General features: G+C 46.8%; 1 protein-coding gene across 1 annotated transcript; it reads left to right on the top strand.

Moving 5' to 3' along the window:
* Window positions 1–32: 32 nt before the first annotated feature.
* Window positions 33–27,950, top strand: SLC13A3 (solute carrier family 13 member 3). Its single transcript, XM_086760497.1, has 13 exons — window positions 33–143; window positions 10,415–10,680; window positions 10,982–11,145; window positions 16,033–16,099; window positions 16,802–16,987; window positions 17,892–18,017; window positions 20,288–20,383; window positions 22,181–22,285; window positions 23,289–23,386; window positions 24,663–24,775; window positions 25,138–25,299; window positions 25,646–25,783; window positions 26,389–27,950. The coding sequence occupies exons 1-13, from the start codon at window positions 33–35 to the stop codon at window positions 26,572–26,574; spliced, it is 1,818 nt and encodes a 605-aa protein (XP_086616623.1). The 3' UTR covers window positions 26,575–27,950.
* Window positions 27,951–27,973: the final 23 nt, after the last annotated feature.

The raw sequence follows: 27,973 nt of genomic DNA, 5'->3' as shown, positions 1-27,973 counted from the left end.
GCGGCGGCGGGCGCGGCGGTAGCGGGCGCGGGATGGCGGCGCTGGGGGCGCTGGTGAAGAAGGCGTGGAGCGTGCGGCGGTTCGCGGTGCTGCTCTGCGCGCCGCTGGCGCTGGTGCCGGTGCTGCTCAGCCTGCCCGCCAAGGTACCGCGGGGCGGGGGGCTGCACCGCGGCCGCCGGGCGGGGGGCGCCGGCGAGCAGCGGCACGGACTGGGGCTGGGGGCGCTGGCTCAGGGCATGGACGGAGCGCGTGGGTCAGCGTTACGGACCTGGGGCAAAGCCCTGCTGCCCTACCCTGTCCCGGCTGGCTGCTCCCCTCTCGCCTGGACCCCAGTGGTGTTTGGCCCTGGCCAGGGTCCCCCCGGGGGAGGGAGGGGACCGCCAAAACCCGCGGCTTACCGCAGCTCCTCACCCATCCCCAGCCACCTTAGGGTGCAATTGGAGGGCACATCCTGGGGTTGTAGAATCCCAGAATGGTTTGGGTTGGAAGGGACCTTTAAAGCCCATCCGGTCCAACCTCCCTGCAAGGAGCAGGGACATCTCCAACCAGATCAGGTTGCTCAGAGCCCCATCCAAACTGCCCTTGAATGGTTCTAGGGAAGGGGCATCCACCACCTCTGTGGGCAACCTGGGCTAGTGCTCCACCACCCTCACTGTAAAGAAATTTCTTCCGTTGTAAAGAATTTCTTCCTTACTTACCTTAACTTTTATCTTAACTTTCATGAACTTTAGGGAGAAGAAGGGATAGGTAGCGTGAACTGTGTTTCTGTTGCTTCTGTAGATGTTGGGAGGTGTAAGGAACATATGGCTCAGAATCAGCTTGAGCTAAGTGGCACTAACTAGTACTTCTTGCTGATACCTAGCTGCCTTGTCGTAGTTCTCATCAGTAGGTCTCAAAGGAGAGCAAGGGAAACTGAGGCAACGCAGGTCTGCGGCCAGCATCACCCAGCAAGGTGTCTGTGGAGCTGGCATGGAAGGCAAGTGCCCAGGGCCCCGTGCCTGGTGTTGCTCTCCCATCTGCTTTGCCACAGGAATTGCAGCGGGTAGCAGTGTGGGCAGGGAGAGAGGCAGGCTGCAGAGCTGGAGGTGGCCGTGCAGCGGGGTTCGTGGTGCAGGGCTGGGAAATGCACGGGAGCCACCAGTACTGCTTGCACCACTGCGGGAGATTGTGGGGAGGGACCTTTTGTGCTGTGTCCGAAGAGGCTCTGTGAGTAGGATATTTGTGGTGATCTGTAGATGTGGGAAAACTGGTCTTCTGGTAAGGTTTGGGCTTTGGCATGTGTGTTAGGTTGCACATGAAGCAATCTGTGGCAAAATTTTGGAGACTGGAGGATTTTTGCAGCTGTCCCATGTACATGGTTCCACGGCATGAGAAGGTCTGAGCCTTGGGTGGAAATCCATGGGGCAGTGAAGTCACTGGGAAATTTTGTGCCATTGATTTGAGTACGGACGGGATTTCACTCTTGCGTTCTGACTCAGGTCCATTTGAGAATGACTTTGTTTACATCAGAAGATAAGTGATGTTCAGACTTAGTTGTTATAGAGTGATTTAGATGCTGTAAGGACATGAAGGTGGCATTTACTTCTGCCTGTATAGTGCTTGTCAGGTGAAACCTGTATGTTCAAGATAGGAAAATGAATCTCCCAAATAATAATAATAAAATAGAATGACCATTGCTTTTTTTTAGTGACACCATATGTTAAAAGACAAAATTCTTTGGATTTAATATCCCTTTTTTCTATTTTGTATTATTGTATGAGTTCTTAAGAGGAATATACTAAGTGTCTGCCTCGAAGAGCAGAAAGCACGTTGTACTTAGTTCCTTTGCAGATTCATAAGTAGATAATTATATTTGTACAGTCATTTACAGTAGCTGAACTAGTGACTTCAATTATATTTAATAGTATCTTGTTTGACTTTGGCACTTGTAAAATCGTGAGATATGGTTGGAGGGTGAGGAGACACACTGCACGGTCAGTGCAAGCTTGTGCCTGAGCTGTGTGGTAGTTAACCGTGAGAATAAATCACGGAGAACCTGGCGCTGCGCTGCAGGAAAGCCTTCGGTCCCGATGCTCTGTGTACTGGTGGAAGTGTGTAGTGTTTCAGAGGCTGTGTAAAGATTTGGGTGTTCAAGAAAGGGATTTCTCTACATGTACAGAATTAAAAAAAAATCTCTGCTGGTGTGATGGTGCTGTTCCCACCTGCTCCACTCCTGCACTGTGCTGGTAGCACGCTCCTGGGTGCGACTCTCGCAGCACCTTGTGCACAGTGCAGTCTGATCAATGCTGTTTTCTTAAAGAAGAACTGGTGATGGGAAAGTGGAAGTGTTTGTGGCTGAGAGGGCAAAGGAGCAGCAGGGCAACTGTGGGCGGGGAAGGAGAGGCAGAGCTGAGTGGCCCGCTCGCCTTGACGTTCTGTTCATTTTCCGTAGGCGCTGAGTCCATTACATTTGGTAGCAGTGAGACTGGCCGGTATCTGCACTGGCCACTGTCAAAACTCTGATGCTCGCGTGGCTGTTAACCAGTGCCACTTTTCAGGCAAGCCAACTGCAGCTTCACCGAGATCTCCCCAAGTCTGATGTAGGGGTGAACCTATAGCTACCATACAAAATTGTACCTGTTCATGTTCAGAGGTCAGTGATTCATCTACAATTTCAACACCTAATTGTCTCTCACTTGTTCAGCAAGAAAGGAAACTTGGTGTTGCATCAACAGGGGATTAAGTTCTGACGTCTGGAGCTTGCTTGAGCCGCTCTCTGCAGCCTGAGCCGCAGGGGGCTGCAGGAGAGGAGGGCAGCAGGTTATGCTTTTGACCGCGCTGTACAAACACCAAGGGGGAACAGGCAAGGGCTCAGCAGGCGGGGGATCTGGTGGTGGTGGAGTTTGGAAGTTACCCTGGCGCGTGATGGAAAATGCCTGCGCTCAGCTGCACCACTCGGGTCGGGTGGTTTATCCTAACACGGGACTCGAGTCCAGCCTCGTGCTCTCCTGGGCAGCCAGGTCATGAGAGCTGCTGCCAGCGCTCAGCAAGCTCCATCTCAGAAGGAGTTCAACTGACTGGGCTGCTGCTGGTGTTACTGGAATGCCCACGGAAAGCAGGCTGGGGCAGGAGGAGCTCCTGGGTGCAGTGCAGTCATTACAGCAGCCTTGATGCTGCTAAGTACTTGCACATCTGGATTATGGGAGAGTTGGATGGGCTAGAGGCCCATGTTCCTGCTGGGATGGTTGGTGTGCGACCCTGTTATAGAAACTGATAGGAGATGAGAAGCAGTGAGGCTCAGCCCTTCCTGGTCTCAGGATGAGGTTTCCCTTGTGAGAAGGTATCTTACAGGCACCTCCACCGTCCTTTCCTCCTCTGAGGATGCTAAAATCTGTCACCATTTACCTTCTCCCCACTGGCACGCCTAGCAATTTTAATCTCCCAAGGAACTGGAGCCATAAGGAGCCTCCTGATCTTTGGCTTCAAGGGCAGCATTTCACTTGGATCTGGAGACCAGGAAATCATGACCTAAAGTTGATAGGACAGAGAACCACAAATAGGATGTGGCTCCTTGGATTGGTGTGTACTTTTGAGTGACATCCTGTGGTCTGGGTGCAATGGGTTTTCCAGTGAAACCTGCATCTAGGTGACATCTCCCTGGAGGCAAAATCCTTTGAGAAAAAGCCTCTGTCAAGTCTGGCCTCGCTTCTTCCTGATGAACTGCAGCATCTGTATCTGCAAGCTTCTATGAAAGCTCTCATCAGTGGCAGTGGTTGTTCTCCAGATCTCTGCATGAGTCCTTTCACAGAGGGACGGCGTCAGGACCAGCACTGGTGCTGGCGCTACGTTGGTAGCCCTTGTTTTCATTTAATGCCCTTTGTAGGTTACGGTAATAGAGAGGGAGACTTGCATAAGTGATTTCTGTCTGCAATCTCCTTTCTCTTAAATAGAGAAATGAAATTTCTGCTTTGTGGATGAATTTGCTGAGATCTCAGGGTGTGCTCTGCAAACCGTGCCTGGAAGACTGACTTGTGTCCATCACACAAAACAACAGAAAGAAATGCTCAGTGTGGAGCTGCTTCCCAGGAGCCACTTCGCCGTGCAAGGAAGGGTCTGTGTGTCACCTCCTGCTCCGGTTGCTGCTGAAATGGCTGAATATTTGTCCTGTGAGTGGAAGTGCCTGCGACCCCCCTGCTTGCAGGGCTGTGAATGATTGCAAAGAGCTCGGGCAGGACAGGAGGGGCTGGAGGAACTGTTCTGCTGGAAGGGGCATGGGGGGCACTTTTAATGAGCTGTGCAAAGAGCTTGTTCCAACAGCTTCTAATGAACTCAATGTCTACGGCCTCTTGGCTTGGGAACAGCTGAGGCAGCCAAATCTGCTAAAAGGAGCTCTGAGCAAGCAAATAGGGCCCAATGCCTCCAGAAAACAGACTTGACTTCCTTGGTGGCCATAGAGCAATTTAAAATTAACTTGGACGTAGTGAGTCCTCCTGGTTAGAACAAGGAGACTTTGAGAACTTCCAGAAGAAAAATGGCATTGCTTGCACTCGAAAGCAAAGAACACGAACAAAGGCAAGTGGGGTGGTGGGCTGGGAGTGGGGCGTCCCAGGAGGTGGAGGGGAGCTGGACCCTGGACTGGAAAGCGTGGCAGGAGCATGGGTGGGCAAAGGGGTAGCGGTCAGGAGAGCAGCCTGGCAGGTGGAAGAAGTGATTGCAGCCTGATCATACATTTCATGCACGAAGTCCATCTCTGCTATGGATGTGCTGGGTGATGTAGGAAGGCCAATTTCATGAAGTTGGAAGCAGTGGTCAGTTAAATGAGATGAGAGGAGGAACTTCACTGAGGAAAGAGGGGTGATAACTGGAAATAGGGTGACTACATTTTACCATGTGTGCTGTGAGAAGATGACGAAGAGAAGGCTGGCACAGAGAGGAAGTGAAAGCAGCAATACTTGGGGGAGGGAAAAGGGAAGTTGACAAAAGTCAATATCAATTGGAAGCTAAGAACCATATAAAAAGTGAAAGAATTGAAGAAGAAATCCCTGGGCGGGGTGTTGAGGGTGATGAGTAGTGTTTCAAGCATGTGGCACAAAAGGAATCTGGCCCATGGTATTCAGTTGCCGGATGGACAGCGCAGAAAAAGCCATATTCAAGGAATCATTTTTGTTCTGAACTCAGGAAAGTGCTCGTAGTACAGTCCTATATCATAAGAAGTTGACTGATAATGAAATATTTTTATTGTGACAGTAACTAAAGGGAAATTAAAATACTTGCATCCAACCTGGCTACTTTAAAATCTACAGGTTTAGAGAACTTCCATACCAGAATTTCATAAGAGCTACCAGAGGAGTTTTGTGAATCAGTAAACCAAGTGCATTTCTACGAATCCCAAGGGAAGATGGAGATCACTGGGAGCACTGGCTGCAGGTTAGGTGGATCTGGAATTCCCTCTTGGGAAGCAAATTCCAAAAAAAAAAAAAGGCTTGAGATGGCAATATGTGATTAGTTGAACATGGCTACCAGACTGGCTTCCCACAGCCAAGAGGGTTAATGTCATATTTGTGGGTATGGACATGTGAAAGTTGAGCAAGAGCAGTGAGGATCTACCAGGCTGCTGTCTGCTGAGGTTGGGACTTTCACCAGAACATCCTTCCAGTCTGGCTTCTACAGCTCAGTCTTAGAATGATTAAAGGACTGGAAAACAGGCCATGTGATGAAAGGCTGTGGGAACTCAGCTCTGTGCTCAAAAGGTGAGGAGTAATGTGATTGCTGAAGGTGCATCCATCATGAGCAGAGTTCGCATAAGGGCAGCCCAGGCTGATGCATAAAGGAGGAGCATGTAAGAAGATGCAGAGGATCAAAGCTGGCAAATACAGATTATCACAACATAATTTTAACAGTGAGGTTAATTAATCATAGAGTTGGCTTACTAAACTTGTGGTGGGCTCACAGGTTTGGTTTTTTTTTTTTTTTTTTTTTCTTCTAATCAAATGTGGTGGCTCTAGCTTAAAAACAAAACCAAACCCTGATGCTGAAATGGAGATTCACAAGGGGAGCCCTGTTAACCTCAGCCAGGGTGTCAAATCATCACACTCTGCTGTTTCAGCTTCACAGTCCATGAATGCTTGAAAATGTAGGATTGATTGCTGCCTGTAGGGTTGAGCCTCAGACCTCTGAGCTAGGGAAGATTTTCCAAAGATGCCCATTTGATTTTTGTCATTAGTGTCTATGTGATCTTGGTTAGTTTGCCCACTTTCTCTGAGCTACAGCTGTCCCAGTTGTAAAACAGAGGAAACGATTCTGTTTTCCTGCCAACTACAAAACACTTCAAGAAGTTTAAATAAGTGTTTAATGAGCTTTGTCTTTTTTAGTATAACTCCAGGGAAAAATATCTTCCTTGCAGCTTGGGCCGCTGTGGTACCCTTTCTAGCCACTCTGCGAATACCCGGTGGGAGCAAAACAGCTCTGCTGGCAGGAGGGCTGGTAAACAGGGCTTGGTTTGTGTCCAGATTACATAACGTTTGCAGGAGCTGGGTTAGTAGAGATCGGGTTCACATATCCATCGCATCGGAGAACCCGCAGTGGGACCGAGATGGCCAGTAGCACAGTCACAGCTGCAACGTGAGAACAGTTTGCGAGCGAGATGCTAAATGCCACTGGTACTTTTTTGTACCAAGTAGTTTTGAATATCACAGATGTTCCTTTGTGATGGTAGTGGGATAAAAGGGCTTGAAAAGCTCCAGTTCCAGCCAAAATCTCTCTTGGTGTTGGGATCAAGCTCCTAGAGGAGGCTTGTCACCTGTCTGCCATTTGTTTGCCTGGTCATAAGGCAAGGGTGATGGGGGGAGGCTGTGTGGGGGTGGTGAGGCTGTGATGACCATGTAACATGCCAGGGGTGATGGAGAAAAACCAAAGCTTGGCAGTGCCTTTGGGTAGGGCTTGTTCGAGTGCTGGATCAGGCTGGTGGGGAGGGTGTGGGCACTGGGCTGCCCAGGACCCACGTGGGGCTGGTGGAGGACAAGGTCCAGCTGAAGCTCCTGCTGTCCCCTGTCAGGTTGTTGGTGGGGACTGGTGGCTCATGCATGCCTGTGCCTTGGTGCTATGTCTGGGCAAGCCGGTTCGCCTTATCTGACCCATGTTCCCTGCTGGCACCTCCTTTGCCTGGGGCACCTCATCTGTCCTTCTAGGAGGCCTCCTGCTCCCTCCAGCTCTCCTGCCCTCGGGAGACTACCCCGTGGCTTGGCTTCCTCTGCCATAGCTCAGCAGGTCTCCCAGTGTGGAAAATCCCCAGTGCTTTCAGCGCAGCAAAGACAGGATCTGTGTCTGGAGGGGCAGAGGTCGCTCCCAAGGCTCTTGAGCAACAGGAAAGAGAGCTTCTGCGGTCCAGAGCCACCAAGCACTTCCCTGGAAATCATTAAATGGTTATAAAATTAACCCAATCACAAGACTCATTTTAAAGTTTGTAAGTGCTACCATTTCACCCCCCTGAACTTTGATAGACTTGTTTTGGGGGAAAAAAAAAAAAAAAAAGGCAAACCAAACCCAAAGCTGCGTGGAGGTAGGAGAAATGGGAGCCTGACAGTGGCAGAGCAGAGGGATTGAGGGATGAAGATCATGTGGGGTGACGGCGCTGCACGCAGCAGTGGATGCAGCCCGGGCTGTCCCTGGGCAAGCATGGTCATCTCCCTCTACAAGACCATTCTTCTGACATCTGTTAGCATTTATTGTTTGCATACTTATCAAACTTGCTGGGCACTGGAAGCGTTAATTAACATTTACAAAATACCTTGAAAACAAACACATTTCAGTTTTATTTAGTTTGGTTCAATTTTATCAGTGGTTTAAATTTTTTTATTCTGAGGAGCGCTTGTTCCCAATATACGTTATTCTGAAGTGGTCTTGTTCCTTTTTTGTTCAATGATTGTCCTATCACTATCATCTTAAGTGAAAAACTTGTCTAATAGATGTGCAGTTTGTCCTCTTTTGAGGTAGAATAAGTTGGATAAACAGTACTACAGCTTCCTTTTTGAAGTGGTTTGCTATTGATCCATATAGATCTCTAAACTTTGGGGAAACCCTCCATGCAGTACTTCTCTGCCCTGTTTCAGTTTTACCCCCTCTCTTGTGATCTTGCAATGAAGGTTGTTATTAGATTCATACTGTGTTTCGTTGCAGTGTTTTCCAGAACACTTTCCATACACCAGAGAATAAATATCCCTTGCTTGTAATTGGTTTTCTAAATTGTACTTATCTGTTTCACCAAGTTGATTAAAGCCTTCACGGATATGCTGTTATATCAAGGTGTTGTTGGATATTTTCAGTTCCTTTACCCCTGTAAGAGGCTAAGTGTGTTTATTTTGAAATTCACTTTGGTACAGCTTCCCTTGCAGAAAACTGAAGAATATTTTGCCAGTGGGAGGAAAAAAAAAATATTTATATGGCCTTTAGAGATCAAATGGAAAAGGACTCGATGAGAGCCAAGCTATTTCTTTGGTGTATAAAAGGAACCAGAGTAAAGAGGAAATTATCAGTTACCATGGGAATGAAATCACTGATCCAGTGTGCAAACATTTTAAACCACGATTCTTTATTTTTGCAAAATTTAGCACTGCCAGGTTTGTTGCTCTGGTCCTGCTGGTTTGGAGGAAGTGAAGCCGTGGGAGCTCATGGGAACTGCCAGGTGCCGAGGCTGAGCCCTGGGAATGTCGAGGGTTGACTTCACAGGATCTTGTGTGTTGCTTTACTGGGAGCTAAAATGAGGACTGCAAGTGGTCTTTAAATCCAGATCTTAGGAGCTTCACATGAGGTGTAGGCTCTGCTGCGATTAATGTATTAAAAAAAATCAAAGCAAATTACTCTGTTCTACAGTATTTGTGTTTCCATGTGCACTGGAGCTGTACTAGCAGAATTGCTTGTGAAAATGCAAAGCTTGAGTGTTAAAAACAAGTCAGAAGTTCTGTCATTCTTGCCAATTTTCAGTCACTCTCTGCAGACGTATTGAACGATAAATCCGTATTGATTTCAGTACAGTTGGCTGTATGCATCCGGCAGGATGTCGGGGTAGATTCTGCTCTTTGGCTTTCTCCGTAACCCAGTTATTTTTTATTCTCAGTTTATGGGCATGTTGCTGAGCTGGTGTCTGCTCTGGCAGCCTGGGGATGACCACGTTCAGCTGAGGCCTGGAGTGCGTTTTTTGTAGGTGGCCAGACAAGCCGTGGCTCCGCTGTAGCTGCTCCGGTGCCTTGCTGTGTGCTCCAGCTGAGACCACGTTATCCCCAAAACGCAGCTCCGCACACTTCGCAGCCCACCCTGTTCCTGACCCAGCCGCGGTGGGGAGCAGAGCCATCATCTCCCTCGCAAACCCCCAGCAAGCCCGGCCCCGGGTGCCGGGGAGGGAGGCCCAAGCAGCGGGACAGAGGTGCCTTTGGGTAACAATTCAACCTGTTCAACAAACTGGAAAAGAGTGGTGAAATAAATAGCTCTGTGGCTTCCAAATGGCTCTCAGCTGTTATTTATAACGCTGCGGGCACTCTGCCCCACGGTCGCTGACAATATCCCCCTTCAGCCCCGCCGTGGCTGAGCTGGGCTCCCCCCTGCCCACCCTGGGGCTCTCCCCTCCGGGACTTGGAGCCGTTCTCCTCCTCCTTTCTGTTGCTCGTTATTTCGACTCTGGCTGTCGTGACAAATGGCTTTGGTCTGGTTTGTGCCTGCTGGGTGGATGAATGAATTCACGGTGCGGTGTGGGGGCACTGGGTTTCTGCCAGCCTTGGCCGAGACCGGGGCGATGCTGGCCATGGGCGAGCTCCCTGCCCTCAGGAAGCGGCATGACACCGGGGCGCTTGATTTACTGATTTCCGTAGGGACCGGGGTGGGTTACTGTGGAATGGTTTCTCACAGATCTCTCAGGAGACTCTGATCCAAGAAAAGAAACCTTTGTGTGCCTCCCGCTGCAAATGTGGGGCCTCGATACATCCATCTCGGAGCTGATTTTCCATAGGCATGCAAAGCACAGCCTGTGGAAGTCGGAGAGAAAGCACAATAGTATTAAGTGTAGCAGAGTCAGATACTGGGACACATAAGGATGTTACAGCAGTGCCTGCTGAGGATTAGCACCCTAATTCAGTGTGGAGAACTAGGTTCCTGCTCCGCAGAGCATCCTTGGTTGATGCCACAGTGCACTGCTGCCCTGCAGCACATGGGAAGCTCAGGCAATCGAGGAGGATTTGGGTTTTACGGTGTCCCAGAGGACTGGTGTAAGTCCTGAACCCCTACACAATGTAGAGGGGAAGATGTTGCATTTCCTGGAAATAATGTGGGAGAAATACTGTATTCTTGAAGAAGTAGTGGGTGTGTTTTGCTTGTCTAAGTGTCTCCAAGTGAAAAGATGTCTCTATAAAGCCACCTGCCTTACTTTTCCTCTCTCCTCCTTTTTCAGGAAGGAAGATGTCTCTACGTGATCCTGCTGATGGCCCTGTATTGGTGCACAGAGGCACTGCCCTTGGCCGTGACGGCTCTGCTGCCCATTGTCCTCTTTCCCTTCCTGGGGATCCTCCCATCTAACAAAGTTTGCCCACAATATTTTTTAGACACCAATTTCCTCTTCCTCAGTGGTTTAATCATGGCATCGGCCATTGAGGAGTGGAATTTACACCGCCGGATCGCGCTCCGCGTCCTCATGTTGGTGGGAGTCCAGCCAGCCAGGTGACTATGGGAGCAGGGGGATCTCCATGGGGGATGTGAGCTGCAGTGTCTCTCATGCCAGAGGGCTGTCCCTACCAGCTTTTTCTAGCTTATTGAGTTTTTTCAGCTGTTTGCCTTTGCGCAGAGGCTGGTGGAGTGCCGGGAGAATCATTTGGTTCAGCCCCATAGTTCTAATCCATCCAGTTACAGGATAGTCACAGAAGTCCTTTTTCCTATTAGTTTTATTACCCCAATAGGTATAATACATCCAAGAACTTGTCAAACTGAAGAAATTCAACATTTCATTTTTTCTCTCTTCCAGACTAATTTTAGGGATGATGTTGACAACGTCTTTCCTGTCCATGTGGTTAAGTAATACTGCCTCCACTGCTATGATGCTTCCAATTGCAAATGCAATTTTAAAAAGCCTCTTTGGGGAGAAAGACACATCTAAGGATATGAAAAGGGAAAATGAAGAAAACCAAGGTAATTGAGACAGCGCAGTAGTATAAGCCAGCTGGGGTCTGCGCTGCTGCTGTCAAATACGCCCTGTTTTATTGACTTCACTAGCACGAGTGCCAGGTTTCCTAGCTGCAGCTTGATCTCAACGCTGGTCCCATTTCAATATACACTTCATAGCTACAGTGGAAGAGTATTGGCATAAAACTCCCTTTTATCCTGCCCCTTCCTCGTGTCATGCAGGAGGCAATCCTTGTGAGTTGTCTGGAAAAGCCAAGAAGTGGTGATGCCCAGCCAACCTGCTCCATGAACTGACACAAGTGAAAGCCCAGCTTTCTGGGCACAGTGGTGATGGGATTCGTAGGGGTGCCTCGCTGTGGGATAGGCAGAGCCAGGGAGGGCTGTAGATGGTAACACCTGGGCGGATGAGCGCTACGGAACGGTGCGTTGCCGCAGGGACAGGCAAGGGACGGGCCAGGCAGTGAGAGCAGCGCAGGGGTGAGGACAATTGCCCCTTCGTGGCAGCACACGGGCTGCCCTGTGCTCGTGGGCAGGTGGGTTCTCCTTTCACTGTCCTGTTTGTTCCCCCGTGAAACTGGAATCTGAGCTGGAGGAGCTGGAGGAAGGCTGGCAGGTTAAATACCTGTTTATAAAGTGCTGTGTGATTTCCCAGCCTGTGCTACTGCTTGGTGGTGTTCCTGAGCAGATCGTGGACAAGTCGGGTCAGGGGGATGCAGTCAGATAAGCTCTTCCCCCAGCCCTGTCTTCACAAATCGTTTGGCAGAGGTTTAGGCCTCCGGCAGACAGCGGTGAGAAACAGAAAAACAGACATGAAGTAATGAAGTCCCCTTTATAGCTGTCACTGATAATTGGAGCAGTAGTCACAGCTTCTCTTTCTTGCACTAATTAGTAATTGTTCTACTCCTGTGATTTAAAAGCAATGGCTTTTTGGTTCCCACTGAGTCCTAAGGCAGAAAAATGAGTCCACAGAAGAAGACTCATAAATGTGCATACTCTAATAAAGATATAATTAATCATTCATCATTAATGTCTAGCAATCATGAGATATCTGTACTCCAGGTTGCTTTATCACATTTGCTTTATGAATTTTTACTGTTCACGACTATTAAAATCAACTGCACTGACCTTATTGCTATAATTTCTTATTCTATAGAATCATTGTGTTTTGTCAGTCTGCTTTTAACCTTCCTGACCACATCCTCTGGAATGATTTGACTGTGTAGTTGTGGCTGTAAATACAGTAGAGTTTAGGGACACATAAAATCAAGACCCCTGTTGTCCTAGACATTGGCAAGCACAAAATTAACATCCTTGGCTCACAATGCTTATGGTGGTGAGAGAAGCCAGAAAAAGCAAAGGGAGAGGCATGCAAGTAGAAGAATGAATAAAGTGATACTTTGCAAATATCATGTGGTCGCGTGATGATGTATTTTTCTTTTGAGGGAGAGACTTACAACAGTAATAAATACAAGTGAAGGAGGAGTCGTCTCTAAAAGGTACAACATGGAAATGCAGGTTTTCTTGTAGACTTTTTATTTGAACTTTGGTGTCCCAAGGTAGACTCATCCTTTTTCTGTAATCTTGCTGAATGGATGAGAAAAGCTTGAAGGAAACCCTAACCCTGAAGTCAATCAAAAGCGACGAATCTGATGTTACACCTAGGAGCGGAGATGTGAAGGTGAGCTTTCTGCAGGGGGTTCCTCTTTGTCGGGCATCATCTGCAGTCAGGGCTGGTGGCACATCTCATGTGGGGCTGCTGCCGTTAGTATTTTCACAGCCTGATGAAACCTGACGGAATGTAAGGAACGTGCATTTGAGAAAAAGGTATACTTACTTCGTAGTTTACTTAATTTTTATGATCTGACTGAATTGTAATCTGTAGTCAAAAAATGACAGGCAGGTTTGTTTGTGAAGGGGACTGTATGTGGAAGTAAACTTTTACAATGGCACGTGATCAGTTTGCACGCTTTCTTGGATATGCTTTAATAACGTCGTAGTAGTGTTCGGGAGGCTGAAAAATACTTCAGTGGCTAAAAAACCCCCTTAAAATATATTAAAGAATAGGTGCCATGTAAAAGCATTTGAGTTTCTGAAGACATCTCAACAAGTGTATGAAAGCAGCTTTGTGCAGGGCTTTGCTTACACACACGGTGCCAGAATTAGTGATGTCTCTAATCAGATGGTCGTGCTTTTTTGCTGGTGAAAGAACCTCAAGGTTGCAATGACTTATGTCCATGCTTAACCACGTGGGCAGCATCTTACAGATCAGTAAATATTTGCATGCTTGTGTCGTTGATAGCTAAAATTTGGTGTAGTGTTTTGATCACTTTGATGTCGTTGGCTACTGATGCCAGAACGATGAGCTTTGGCAGCTGAAGTCTCAGCTGGTTCTGGTTGATCGAAGCAGGGTTATAAGCTGAACACCAACAGACTTTTTTCAGCTTCCAGAATTATCCTTTTGGAGGTGGGTTATAGCTTCTCTGCAGTTCTGTCTGACATCTCCAGCAATAGGTGTGTGACAAGCTGGAAACCACTGTGCTAGTGAGCCTGGCCATCCCTCCTGCTCTCTGCCCACTAACCCATCATTGGCAATATTTCATTTCTCTGAGCAGCTTCAGTATCTCCAGGTAAAAGTCGTGAGAAAATATTTCCATCTTTTTTTTTCCTGCATAAAGAATATCTTCTGCAAATTCAAGATAAACTGCAGTCAGTGCTTGAGGTGTTTCATTGGGTCGTAGACGTGGAAATGATGCCTCTAAAGGGGCAGGTGGGAAACGTGCATTTTTGGGCACCGCTGCCTGGTTTGGCTGCCTAACCCCAGCCTGTGCTGGCAGGGTATGGCCCCGGCACTGCTGCCTGCACGTCTCAGTGGATGGAAATGTTCCTTCTCAGGCCTTTTCAACTTTTTAGAAACAATAAAAATGTCATTAAAGCAAAAATTTTCTAGGACAAGTCTTTCTGCCTTTAAGGTACACAAGGTATTTGGGTGAGCTGGCCACTGAATCCTTCTCATACCACTCTGAGAGGTACAGCTGGGTCCTACCTCAGTGGTCTTTGGCCCCTTCCGACTTATAGACTTGCAAAAATTTTCAACTCCTTTTTACAAATGTCGTAGGAAAAGTTTACTGTGCAGCAGCTCCAGCTTTCTTTTGCAGTTGCCTCTTGCCAGACCTTCCTTGGCAGGTAACTCACAGATGGTCCTGGCAAGATGGGATGGGAGTTTGGGCTTAGCAGGGAAAAAATTTGAAAAATGTTGAGAAGTGGAATGGAGTATGTCTCTCTGCAGAGCCAGCACTAGGGTTGAGTGGGGTGGCAGTGGTAAGAGGCAGTGGGCTAAATGTGTTCGGGGAGCAACAGTCAGCCATGGGTTAATGTTTGTCCTAATTACACCCCTCCATCGCATCGTTGATGGGATGAAAGCTCAGCATGTGTGTGTCCAAGGCAATTAACTCCAATTCTGTAAATTAGCGATGTGTAAAACATGACTTTACAAAACTCACTGGTTCACTGAGCTGGAACGAGCTCTGTGTCTTCAACGCACACATGAGTGACTTGAGACTTTGACCACTGGCCCCTCTCCATGCACTGCTTTTGGTCTCCAGTACATGTATGGGTAGAAAAGGATCATGGTTTGGACTGAGGAGGGGTGCAATGAAAGTCTGGGACTGATGGGGTGTCGGTGGTGGAAAATGGGCTCTGCACGCAGAGCCTGGGGAGGTGCGGGGACAAAGGCTGCTGGACCCAAAACCATGCAGAGAGCCCTAGGAAGGGCAGCAGAGCCAGTGGTAACAGGGAAGGGTGACCTGGGCTGTAGATGTATAAAACTCACAAGTGCTCCAGTGCTAAGGAGTATGGAAAATGGGGTTTAATGGCACATCTCTACTCCCAGCCTCAGGAGATCAAGCCATGAGCCAGGACTACAAATGGGCAAGGCTTAGTGTGAGATCTGGTTCAAACAAGAGCAATTGTATTGCATTTCTGTCTTGATTTCTGAATTCTCCTGATGTCTGTGTGTGGTAGAGTGGTGAGCACCTCCCATTTAACAGCCAAAGAGAGCATTAGTTGTTCTGGTCAAAATATACTCTTCCCCAAATGCTCCTGAGCCCTGCTCATGTTCCCTGTGGTTGGTGATAAAGAGGATGGTGAGGCAGAGCCCACGTGAGATATGCAGGAGGGTCCCTGGGAGTTGGGAGTGCAACAGAGTCCCCCCTGAGGTGGCCCTAAATGTGTGTTGGGGACCGGTCACTCAGCTTGCAGCGTCTGTCATTTATGGAGAGGCTGATGGGCTTGGGAATGGTCCTTGCTGTCGGGGTGGATTTCAGAGGACCTGGTACGAAGCCTAATCCCCAAATGTGCCCCACTCTGGTCTTTAAAGAGCAAATTACAGCTTTGCAGTGACTTTGTGCTAGGTGTCTACAGGGGGTAAAATTCTCATCCCTTGGGAATGGAGCTCCATGGCAGGGAGTGCTCCTGCTGTACCCTGGGGAACGTGCCTTACAGATACATCAGGCCCAATAGTTTCTCTTCCTAAGAATGAGCTATGGTTACCCCCCAAAAAACCCCCACCCCAAACTCATGACTTGATAAGGGACAACCTGAAACTCCTGGTCATGTTAGAGGATCCCAGAGTCCAAGCAGGGGCAGTAGTGAAAGGACCAAGCGCCTCTGGGTGTTAGAGGAGAAGCTGGGTGCTGCAGTGGGACTGGTGCGGTGGCAGGAGACAGGCTCGTTCATCCCTGCCAGGCACTCCCATCCCTGTGACGTGAGCTCACCCGTTATTTGCACAGGCCCTCTTCTGTAAATGGCGGTTGTTTCCTTCATCCCTCTGTTTGCTTCAAGGAGGATTTTCTAGATGCTTTGAACTGTTTTAAAGTCCTAATCTTTCTTTTTCAGCATCTTTACAGCAGAATAAACTTTACACTGTACCAACTGAGATGCAGTTTCTGGCAAGTACTGAGGAGTAAGTTAACTATAAAGTTTGTATTAGAGAGTTGAGAGAGAGAATTATCCCCTGAGCTAGACCAAGTTTTAGGAATTTAAATTCAGTCAATATTTTGATTATACCCAACATCCCAATCACTAGCAGCCTGATGATAGCAACCCTCCTCTGTGTGTCCAGCATCCCTCTGCATGGTCAAATCACTGCAGAGATTTTCCAGCCATTCTGAAATGGCAGCCAGAGGTGTCTCCTGCTGGGGAACTGTGCCTTGGTTTCCTCAGGAACGTTGAATGTGGGAAGCCGATAATGTAAAACCCACCAGGATTTACGCACTGGTGATGGTCTGCTTTGGTAACAGCGATGGGAAGGAATCTATGTTTCTTTCCTCTCGGTGCTATCAGATTTTTTTTTTTTCTCCTTTTAGTGGTCCTGTGGACTTTATGCTATGTGTTACAAGTTGCTGAGGGGCTGGGCAAGGCATGTGCACCCTCAGCTCCTATGGATGGGTGCTGAGGGTGCTCTGCCCTCTGCGAGGCTGCTGGTCCCGCGTGGCAGTTCACCAAGCAGACCCCTCTGCTGCACTGAACTGCTGAGGTGTCCCTGAGGACAGTGTTAGCTTGGATTTCTAAAAACTGAGAGTTTTCGTTCTGTCAAGGCTCTGAAGTGGTTGCACTGTATTTAAACCAGGGCTTTCACCGGATTCTCTTTTGGACTATTTTAAAGCAAAGATCTGACGGAGGAGAAGGAGCTTGCCAGCGATGCGCTCTCAGACTTAAAGAAGGAGGAGGAATACAAAACGAATATATGGAAAGGTTTCCTCATCTCCATCCCATACGCGGCCAGCATTGGAGGTACAGCAACGCTGACGGGAACTGCACCAAACCTCATCCTTCTGGGACAGCTGAAGAGGTATGGCAGGCCATCCTGGAGAGCCCTGCAAATCCTGGAAAACAGAGCTGTGTTCTCCATCCCTGTAGGAAATTCTCATCTGTGCTGAGAGCTAGTTTGGAAAATTTATGCCCTTCCAGAACATTTTGGGAAACTTTGTGAGCAGGTGAAAGCAGAGAGTGGTTGCCTCAGCCTTAGCTGTAATAAGCAGGTTCCCAGCATACCCAGGCAGGCTGTCAGCCAGTCCGGTGCATCTGTGCTTCACCTTACTGATGCTCTTAGTCCCATTGAGTTTAATGGGACTTGACTACATGCTTACAATTAATCTCATAACCGTTTTGATGAAACGGGCTGTGTAGTGCTTTACGAGCAATTAGATCTACTGCTGTGTGATAGAAAGGAAAATAAGGAACCCGCTACTACTGTTTTCTTAGTCATAAAAGATCCCTCCTATGTGCATAGGAACAGAGAGTTGTGCCATCCTAAGCGCCCACAGTTATTTATTTACTGGCCTCTACAAGCAGTGCGTTCAGGCTCTCCTTGGCACGTACAGCATCCCTATGCGGTTCATCTCCAGACAGCCCAGCAGTTACTGTAGTGGGGTTTAATCCTGGGTGTTCAGGAGTATCATTGTGTGGAAGCATCAGCCTTCTGGAGAGGGAATTCCAGATCTTCCCGTGGAGGCTTGCAGAGCTGGGCTGGGCGAGTGGTGGGTGGCTGGGTGGCCTGGGGATTGTCCCAACACAGCACTCCCCAAAAAATCCTAGTGCCTAGATGACTGCTAGTGCACACAGAGAAATAGTTTCTAAATGCAGACTGACAGGTTTGTGGGATATTCTGCTGCTGATTTCAGATGTTTGTTTACCCTTAAATTGAAGGGTTGTATTCCCCTCTTGCATTAACGTGATTTTTCCCATTTGCTTAGTTATTTTCCAGAATGTGATGTGGTGAACTTTGGTTCTTGGTTTATGTTTGCATTTCCTTTAATGCTGATTTTTCTTCTCCTGGGATGGCTATGGATATCCTTCCTGTATGGAGGAATTAACCTGAGGTACGTTTATATTCCCTATACATATATGTTGGGTGGTTACACCAGCATTGTGAAATACACGTTCATCATTATTTTGGTAATAAATCTACTGATATCACTCAGGATCATCTTGTGAATGGAGGGGGGGGTCCATAACTAACGTCAGGATGTTCATGCTTATCAAATAATCTATTTTTAAGAAGCTGTTATGCAGCAGGAGGGTTTGAAAGATATCTCATAGCTGCATATACTTTATCTAACTGAAACGCATATCTGTACAGAATATGTATTGTATATTAATTCAGTTAAACATATGATTTTTCAAGGTTATTTTACCGCCTGTGCTGGGTCTGTGGAGGTCAGTGGCAGATTTTTGTTGACAGAAGGGGAAGTGGGATCAGTCTTTGAAGATGAGCATGAAATCTTGGTTCCCCTGGAATTAGTAGCAAAAATCTTCTAGAACATAAAAGAGCCAGGATTCGTTCCTGGGGCATAAACTTGGGTTTGGAACAGGTTACTTCACAAGAGGGCTTAATTTTACAACAGCATGTTAATCTGTAACTGAGAATAACATGTTTTTCCAGTAAATCTTTGCTGGATACATGCAGCCCGTAGTGTACGCTACTTAAAACGGTTGCAGCATCGCCAGGCTGGTTCATTTGGAGCCCTTTTTCCCCCTGTATACTCTCATATGTGATAGTAACAAACTCAGTACTGCTTCCTCCAGGGACCATACAGAATTTCTAATATTTAGAAAAGTCTTTAATTGTTATTTTGAGTACAAAATACAAATGAGGCGAGGGGAGAGAACAGGTGTCCAAGTATTTAGATTGTCTTAGAGACAGGAAGAATTGATAGGAAAGTTTCAATCCAGAAAATGCCAAACAGTGGTCCTTAAATTGCTGCTGTGGGATGCTCTGCTGCCTCGCAGCCGCTTTGGCCTGCACTGCTCTGCATGGCAGGCCCGCGGCTTGTGCGATGCGGAGCCTGAATTCCTGTGTCCTACAGTGAGTGAGGGAGGAGGTGGCTGTGCTGGCCAAAGCCCCTGGCCAAATACAAAATTGCTCTTCTGCTCGGAGAACGTGATGCTTTTTGTTTTGTTTGGCTTGTCTCTGTCAGCACGAAGCTGGCTTTATTGGGATAGCTGGGCCAGCGCAGATACCAGTATTCCCCAGTGGCGAAGTGTCTCGGAAGAGACATTGCAAAGCCGCACGCGTACAGCTGAGTGTCTGCAGGAGTTTGGGCTGCTTCAGCGGTAACGACTCAGGCTTAGTGACTGGACTTTCTGTGTGGGCAACTCCTCGGTGTCTGCAGCACAGTACAGGCAGATGGACATCGCTGATATAGCAGGTCGGCTTTGCTTCAATCCAAAAGATATTAAAAGACTTGGTTACAGGCTGGCTGAGCTGAGATGATGCTGCCATCAATATCACTCTCCCTAAAAATGAAGAAATTAAAGAGCAAAGTCTATCTGCTTAAGGTTCAGGAATTTCTGAATGATCAACCGTTCATCCACATACAAGACCCAGCCACAATATCCCTTTGCATCAGTGAATGAATTAAGGAAGCACAGGCACTGCGGGGCCGGATGGATGCATCTGATACAGAAAGTTGGGGTTTTTAGGTAATCAAGGTCACAGGCAGGGTTAGAAACCAGGTTCAGTGGCATGCGGTGTGATGGGAGATAGGGTGCGAGATATGAACATAGCATTTGTATGCACACACTACAAAGGATCGAACAGTGTGTGCGGTCAGTGCAGCTGGGCTAAGAGGCTTAGCCAGGAGCACATTAACATTCCCGGCTAGTTAGAAATTCCTCACATTTTTGTTGATCCTCAGCAGCATCCTGGGATCACGCAGGAAATTGCAAGTAACTTGAGGAATGAACAGATTTATTTTCCATGTCACCTTCTTCCTAGTTGTTCTGCCCAAGGAGGTATCCGTGAGAGACGAGGAAATCCTATAGTGACTTTCTTTTGGCAGTCACAGCCCATGCTGGAGGAAACAGTTCAGAATATAAATGAAAGGAAATTTCCTAACCTCTGCAGGGTCTCCTTTGTATGAATGCAGAGAAAAAGGGTGTATAAAACAGGGCCTTATTGCCTGTGTCTGCACCAGAGACCTTCATCATCAGTCTTCGTGGTCTGAAGATAATGCAAACTGAGCCACCAGAGATGGGCAGCTCTTTGAAACTTGCATCATGTGTGCGTATGCTGCAGTGGTAAATGCAGCATTTGCCAAGTGTCAGTTATGTTAGAGGTGTGTAAAGATGAAACTGTGTTTCTTGACAGGGGCTGGAGAATGAAAAAGTCAAATATAAGAGCGGATGCAGAAGCCCGAGCCAGAGAAGTGATAAAGGAGGACTATCAGAAACTGGGCCCAACAAAGTGAGTCATAAAGTCGGGACTGAAATGAAAAAGAAGTGAAGTGGGTTGTGAATGTCCTGTCTTGAAAGTGGAGAATTGAGGGAAAATGAGTTTTTGAGAAGAAAATGAATTAGATGTTTCCACTCAGAGTGTTTGTAACCTGCTGAAGTTTACTTCTTGCACACTCTTGTCTCTCCACCTTCACTAACAGGAATAATTGCAAACAGCAGCTTGTACTCAAATCTTCTCAAGAACAAAGTCCGTATTATTGAGTGAATTCACACTGGGTTGTTTAATTACTGTTTGTAATTTTTCTACTCCAGGGACAAAACCAATCCTGTGTGTTGTGTCCTAACCAACACAGGCTGAATTTTGAAGATTGTGCGTACCTGTTCTGCAGAGCAGGAAGCATTTGCTGAGGATGTTGATGAGTCATCTGATAGATATGAATCAGATGGATTGTGGATATATGTTAAGAAGTCTTAATAGCTGCTCAAAGAAACTGTATGGAAAGAAGTCAGGTCCATGTCATGGAATACATAATTTTTTTTTCTGTGTAATTCCTTCAATTGTATTAGGTAGAGAAAGAACAAGAGACTTTTAGCTTCTTACTGTAGTGTCTCAAAGGTCTTGTCTTCTGGAAAAACCTTGTTGCAAATTGCAATGATGGGGATCGTATTTTGGAGAAAGGAACCAGCAGAAAGAAACATGAGATTTAGGCTTATGAGAAATGCCAAAAAAAGGGGGAAGCAGGAAAAGCTGAGTGTCTCCAAGAATCAAACCCTAGGTATGTCCAAGCAGCCACTGATATTCTGGGCAACCAGGGCTAATGAAGGTTTTTGAAACTGGAGCTCTTAACCTTAAATGGTCTGTGTTTCTCCATCTGTAAAATAATATTTTCATACTCAGGGCAATGCTGTGAAGATGCAGTGATGCATGTCATGCTATCTACATTGTAATTATTGCTGTTGTGTGGAAAATGGAGTGGTTCTTCAAAGACAGTTGTCTGTGCCTGTGCTGTAAATGAAAGAAATTGGTTTATTTGTTCCATTCAGTACATTATCGAGCAGCCTGCAAAATGTCTCTGAAAGAATCAAAGTCCCACTTTGAGGTCTAGGAGTGAGAAAGTCCATTAAGCTGTGCTCTACCAATTTGATTAGCAACCCCATAACTTAAAATCAATGCAAGTGCCTCTTCCCAATGGTTTAAATGCTCTTCCTTGCACTCAGAGAGATTTTAGACAGTGTTTTGAGGCCTTATTTTGGTTAAATCTTGACTCCACTGGAGTCAAGCCTGATCTTACCGAATGATATTGCCATTTACTCTGCTGTTTGTCATGTGCTGAGGGATACTGTTTAGGTTTTGACCTTGAAGTTTGTTCCTGCTGTCTCATATATGATTTGCATCTCAGCCATCCTTTTACGCTGCTTGAACTGGAGGGAAGCCATCTCTAGCTGACCGTGCCTTAGGGACATCCCAGAGGGCAGTGGCGAGAGGAATGACCAGGAGAAGCTTGGCCCTTCCTCCCTGCCGCAGCCAGAGGATCAACCTTGCATGTGCCGGTTGTGACATCTGGTCTGGGCATTCCTGATGCCCGCTTTGTTGCTCCTTAATGTCTTCCAACAAGAGATAATTGATGGCAAATATCAATATTTGTAAATAGATTTACAATCTATTCCCATGTTTCACTGTAGTTATGTTTAGAAAACCAGCCTACCTTCTCACCCAAGCTGCTGCAGCGTAAGCCAAATACTTCTCCTAGCTTGGATCCACCCCTGTAGCACATCAGTGTTTTAACTGTATTTCTTTTCATTTTAGGTTTGCAGAACAGGCAATTTTCTTCTTATTCTGCATGTTTGCGATCATGCTTTTCTCCAGGGATCCCAAATTCATTCCAGGTTGGGCAAGCTTGTTTGCACCAGGGTAAGATTTTATTTTCATTCCACTGTGACATTTTTCAGAAGCATTTCCAAGTTGTTGAGATTCCTGGGTTTCTGATTGCATTGCTTAACACTATTACTCAGGTTTCCTGGAATAAATTAAACTGAGCTTCAAGTAGCAGAGCCGGCTTTATTGTTTCTGTCTCCTGGAGGAGGTGCATGAAGCCTGGTGGGAAGCTGGCATATGTCTATCTGAGGCCATCCCTAGGGTTTTAATGTTGGGGATGCTGTTTATAGGTACATTTACAGTGAAATGCTGAATTCTTTATGCAATCCACTGATTTCACTGGAGGTCTGGAGACTGAAGAGAGGTGACAGGAGCTGACCCTGAGTGCTATCCTGTCTGTTTGGCAAGTTTGTCTCCCCTGTGACATCCATACCTTGGGAAGATGAACAGATATAGCAGTTGAGGAATGCTAAAGCTCAGAGAGGGTGTTGTTATTTCTTAACAGAAGAGACCTTCATTGTTGTTTCTTTTTTAATAAAGCCCTAGCTTGATAAATGATTCCTTAATACAACAAAGTAGTTATGGACTTTTTCCTCATCATAGCTCCTTACAATCAAACACATGCTTAAGCTCTTTACTGGATGGATCCTGCCTTTCACCTCAGAGTTTGAGCAGTTCGCAAAGAGCTCAAACAAATAAGATGGGCTGGGTTTTGCCTCTCTTCCTCCCTGCAGTGAGCTGAGGAAACTTGTCCTCACAGCCCCTCATGGACTGACCACGAATTTGCAGTCAGGGTAGCTGGAGCATCAGTGTGGTGGGGATTAGATCTTGGTTTTTACATTTGTAGGGCAACTTTTCTGGGGGGTTCACAGCCCATGCAGAAATGTAGCTCGGTGGGGAATTAAAAGAACTGGGAACAGCGAGTGTTGTTCAAACCTGATGGAAACTTGTAAGCTTCTTTGGTAAATCCTTGTTCTCATAAACTTTGTAATTCTACAGGCTCGTGCTTCTTACAAGTGTTTCTGCTGCTTTTGGACAGGTTTATCTCCGATGCGGTTACAGGAATCACCATTGTGATTGTACTGTTCTTCTTCCCTTCGCAAAAACCCTCCTTCAGGTGGTGGTTTGACTTGAAAGGTGAGTAGGAGACCCCTTGGGGCAGGGACTCAGCCCTTGCCTGTGCTCTGGGAGGGCAAGCACAGAGGAAGAGCCAGGACTGTCCCCCCTTGGACCTGCACCAGCCCACAGCAGCTGTGCTGGCTGTTTGGAGCAGAGTGGCCTGAAGGTGCAATGTGATCATACAGAGGCTTCTTCTTCCTCAAGTGCCAGAAGAGGTTTAGCAGTCACTGCCCTGGTACAGATGGCAGCAATGACTCAGTTGCTCATGTAGCTGTTGGAAATGATGCCATGGTGGGTTGAAGCGAACTGAAATCGGTGTTGATTTACCGCAGCAGACTTGGTTGTGAAACAGAGGTTTGGTTGCTGCCTCCCAAACAGCTCCTGTCCCTGGGAGGGGGAGCATGAGCCTCTGAGCGAGCAGAGCTGGGCGAGTTGTCCACACTCAAAAACAGGGGCCCTTCCTCAGTTCCCAGAATGACTGAGAATTTAAACTTCTAAAGCCCAAACTCTCCTGCAGGTTTTGGTTCCAGGAGTCTTTTGAGATCTTGAGTCTATCCTCTTGAGTAGCAATAAGATACAAAGTTTAATTCATAAGCCACTTGTAGTAAGTCTTAATGTGAAACGGTCTTAATGTGAAGATGCAGCTGATGAAGGCCCTTTGTGGATGGTGCAGCGCCGTCTGGGATCTAAAATACCGGCTACTCTGGGGCATGCACATTTGTTGTGCTGTCCATAAACAGAAAGATGTTTAATCAGGCCTTCTCTGGATAAAATATGTGTGCTCTTGTTCAACAGAAAATTACAGTCCCATTAGTGCATCCTTCCGTATGACAGAGCTCACTTCATCATGTATTAAGAGATGGCCTTTAGAGGAAATGAGCTCTTTGCTATAAAACTCACCGGCCCTTGAACAGCAAGTAGAAAATTAATAATATCTTCGTAATTCAAATAGTAGAAAATTTCCTCCTTCCATAGACTCCCATTTGTTGAGGACAATGTTTGTCTGTTACAGAAAGAATATTAACCTGATATTAAATGTTCCCTCAGGAAAGCCTCAAAGAAAACTTTAAGTGCTAGAATTTCTTTTCCTTTTTTAAAAAGATCTAATATTAAGTTAAATGATCTTTTAATTGTCTAGCCTAAGAGACTCCATATGTATATTTTCGCCATCAGCAACTGATGGTCAGTAAGCTTCAGCACTGATGTCAGGATCATGATATCACTCTGTCAGATGATGACTGATGTGCTCCTCTTTGAGTGGGTGTTTGACACGGCGGGTTTTCTCTTCATCTAGCACCAAACACTGAGACGCAGCCCTTGCTAACTTGGAGGAAGGCCCAAGAGACGGTGCCCTGGAACATCATCTTGCTGCTTGGAGGAGGCTTTGCCATGGCAAAGGGATGTGAGGTGAGGCCCACTGCAGATGCCACATTGCAGTCATCCTGCCCAACAGAGTTGAATTTTATCAGGGTGTCACTTGGGATTCTCATTTGGATCTGGGAAATTTGTATCTGCGGGGTCACAACAATTGAAGGATGTGTTTCTCAACTCCAAGGGGTAACAGTGCACAGCAGATGACTAAGGACGTTAAGAGATCTTGCAACTCCTTTCAAACTGCTTGCTGTTAAATTCCCTGAAGACACTGCACGTAGGTGCTTGTGTGGGTTGCTGAAGGTCCATGTGTGATCTGCAGTTCTATGAGAGGGTCAGTTCACCTGCAGGGATGCAGGAGCTTCGCTCTCCAGCTCGTTTGCTCTCCCCTTCTGCAGGAGTCCGGTTTGTCTGTCTGGATTGGAGGCCGTCTGCATCCCTTGGAGGGTGTACCACCGCCCGTGGCTGTCATCCTCATCACAATTGTCATTGCCTTGTTCACAGAGTTTGCCAGCAACACAGCTACTATTATCATCTTTCTGCCCGTCTTGGCAGAGCTGGTAAGATAGTCCCATGGCAAGACCAGCTGCTCCTCTGCCCTTCTTGCTCTGCCCCTTGGACGGGCAGGTTTGTATTGTGTCCATATTGGAACAGGCACCATAATGGTTCTCCTGCTTCTGGACCTCAGGCACTTTGAAATCCTTGCAAGCAGCAAAGCAAGTGCCTGTAGCATAATGTGGGCGCTGAAGGATAATAATCCTTCAGACATTGGTGAGATATGCGGTTGTTTATCATGGAGTGTGGGATACAGCTCTGCACAGAGCACTAGCTATTCGCATCCTTTAATTGTCTGCCTATGAATCCTAAGCCCCAAGGTACAATTTCTCTTCCTTTCTGTTTTTCAAGGCTATTCGTCTGAAAGTAAATCCACTCTATTTAATGATACCAGGAACTATAGGATGCTCCTACGCGTTCATGCTGCCAGTCTCAACACCGCCTAACTCAATTGCATTTTCTTCTGGACACTTGATGGTCAAGGATATGGTAAGTTTTTAGATATAGAAAATACTGAAAACAATCAGCCTTAGCAGAGTATTTAAAAAAGGAATTTTCTGGATTGTTACTAGTTCAATCTGTAGTAATGTGAAAAGACAGAAGTCTGATACTCTTCTCAGAAGTGTTTGAAGGCACAGGGATATGGAAGGAGCCTGTATGATGTTTGGTGCTGTGAAATTTGGAGCCACCATGGCTCCAAATGGTGACAAAGCTGGTCTTGGAGATGCTCAGCATCTCCCAGACCCTGCTCCTGTTCCTGCTAGTGTCAGCAGCTCAATTTTCATAGGTTTCTGGATGCAGGAAATGTCCCCCAGCTCAGTGAAAAAAAAGCTTTTGAGTAAAATTAAGCTTGGTCTCAGTTCCTGCTCACATTCCTGAGGCCAAACAGATGTTAATGTTTTTGGTGGATCAAAGCTTGGTAAGCATCTGCAGAATGGCCTTCATGGCTTAAGAAAGCCTCCTTAAGATGTTGCTAATATTAACGGCAATTAAGCCTTCCATTTTTATAATGTTTATTTTCAAATAGCTTCATGCTTCACATGCTGTAGATGTCCAGTCTAAACTCAACAGTTGTCTTTGTATTTCTTTTATAGGCAAGAACTGGCTTGCTCATGAATCTTATGGGAGTTCTGCTTCTTAGCTTGGCTATGAACACATGGGCCAAGAGCATCTTCCAGCTGGGGACCTTCCCTGCATGGGCCAACATCCATGCAGAAAATGCCACCTCACTCTTGACATCTGTAGAAAATGTCACTTTAAGTGCACTAAATAAAATATGAACAAAGGCACCCCTGGGGAAGGACTCACTCACTTAGGACTTGGGCACTGGAATCGTCAGAGCATGCGCAGGAGGAAAGCCACATGGCTGCTCACACTGTATGGGACCCTCTGGTTTAATTTTATTTTTAGAAATACTGGTCAGTGTCACAACATCCATGTATTATTTTCTCTGAAGATCTTTCCCCACCTTCCACAGGTACCAGTCAGACTCTCCCAGAGTCCATCTGTCGTAGGTGGTTGTTAACTGGACAACCCTGTAAGCGTCGAGCGTCTTTAGGTAGATGCCTCTCCCCTCGTGAAAGCTCGCGAGCTTTGCTGCTCTGGCTTCTGATACCCTACCTCGTTTTGGAGAAGAGCCCTGGGAACGGGGTGGAGGCAACTGGATTATTTATGTACAACCCAATGTGAGTGAGTGTATCAGAATCTGACCGGGGGAAGGCGGCGTGACTGGGTGCTTCTAGCAGGATGTGAAGGATGGGATCTCATTGCCATCTCATGAGTAGTTCTCTCATGGAGGATGAAGACTATTTCTTCAGGTTTGTGCATGAAGGGATGACTCAGGAGATGTGTCGGTAGGACTCGGTGCATAACTCCAAGCTTTGGAAACAGGAAGGCGACAGTTTGTTTCCAAACATGTTCAGTGTTTTGAAAACCTTGGGCAGGAGTTGCTGCCTGGTTCTTTGCACTGAGTACACAGATGTGGGCTTGGGACCAAATTAATTTCTGAGGTAACTTTGGACATTGGTGGTGTAGGTTTGTCAGATTGACTCACTCGTGAGTGACCTGCTGAGTCACAGGTCACTGGACAAGTTGCATTGGAATATTATTGAAATTTCTGAAAAATACGCCTTGATTCTTAACGTCTTTTAAAATCAGATTGCTTGGGTACTTTCAATGAAAGCATTGCAAATTGACTGCGATTTTAATCACCGTTTTATCTGATTTTTTAAATTTCCTGTAAGAATCTGAAATATTTAGTTTAAAAGAACAGTCATTGAAATAGATGGATTGGAAAATGAAGGATATGATTCTTGGTTTAGGGAAGGTGAGTGACTGGATCCCTGTGCTAGGACAGATTTCTCTGATGATGTAAACTGGTGGAGCTGGCCCGGGCTAGGGATCCCATGCATCCCCCCTGTTCCTGTGCTGCTGCTAAACCCTGGGGCCGGGTGGGAGAGCTGGCAGGGCGACGCTCGCCAGCCACAGCGGCTGCAGGGGTTACCCCAGGGCTGCATGGTAGGTGGGGACTTGAACTGAAACTGCCAAAACCAATTGAATGTGGAATTTTTATCGGTCAGGTTCAAAAAACATCCTTAATGTTCAACAAAATCCTTAATGATTGTGGAAAACATCCAATAAAGCGCATTTGTTAGCATGTCGCATCGTCCTGTTTGCTCT

The sequence above is a fragment of the Chlamydotis macqueenii genome, chromosome 16 (genome assembly GCF_036417535.1).
Source record: "Chlamydotis macqueenii isolate bChlMac1 chromosome 16, bChlMac1.mat, whole genome shotgun sequence".
NCBI classification, from domain to species: Eukaryota; Metazoa; Chordata; class Aves; order Otidiformes; family Otididae; genus Chlamydotis; species Chlamydotis macqueenii.
The sequence above is the reverse complement of the archived record's forward strand: the minus strand, read 5'-3'. Positions and strand labels throughout refer to the sequence as shown.

Bases quoted from the DNA above. Each gene is read 5' to 3' on its own strand.
- SLC13A3 (XM_086760497.1), top strand. From the start codon at position 33: ATGGCGGCGCTGGGGGCGCTGGTGAAGAAGGCGTGGAGCGTGCGGCGG. The intron at 23,387-24,662 runs GTGAGTAGGAGA...CTCTTCATCTAG, and splicing joins GTGGTGGTTTGACTTGAAAG to CACCAAACACTGAGACGCAG. The intron at 25,784-26,388 runs GTAAGTTTTTAG...TTTCTTTTATAG, and splicing joins ACTTGATGGTCAAGGATATG to GCAAGAACTGGCTTGCTCAT.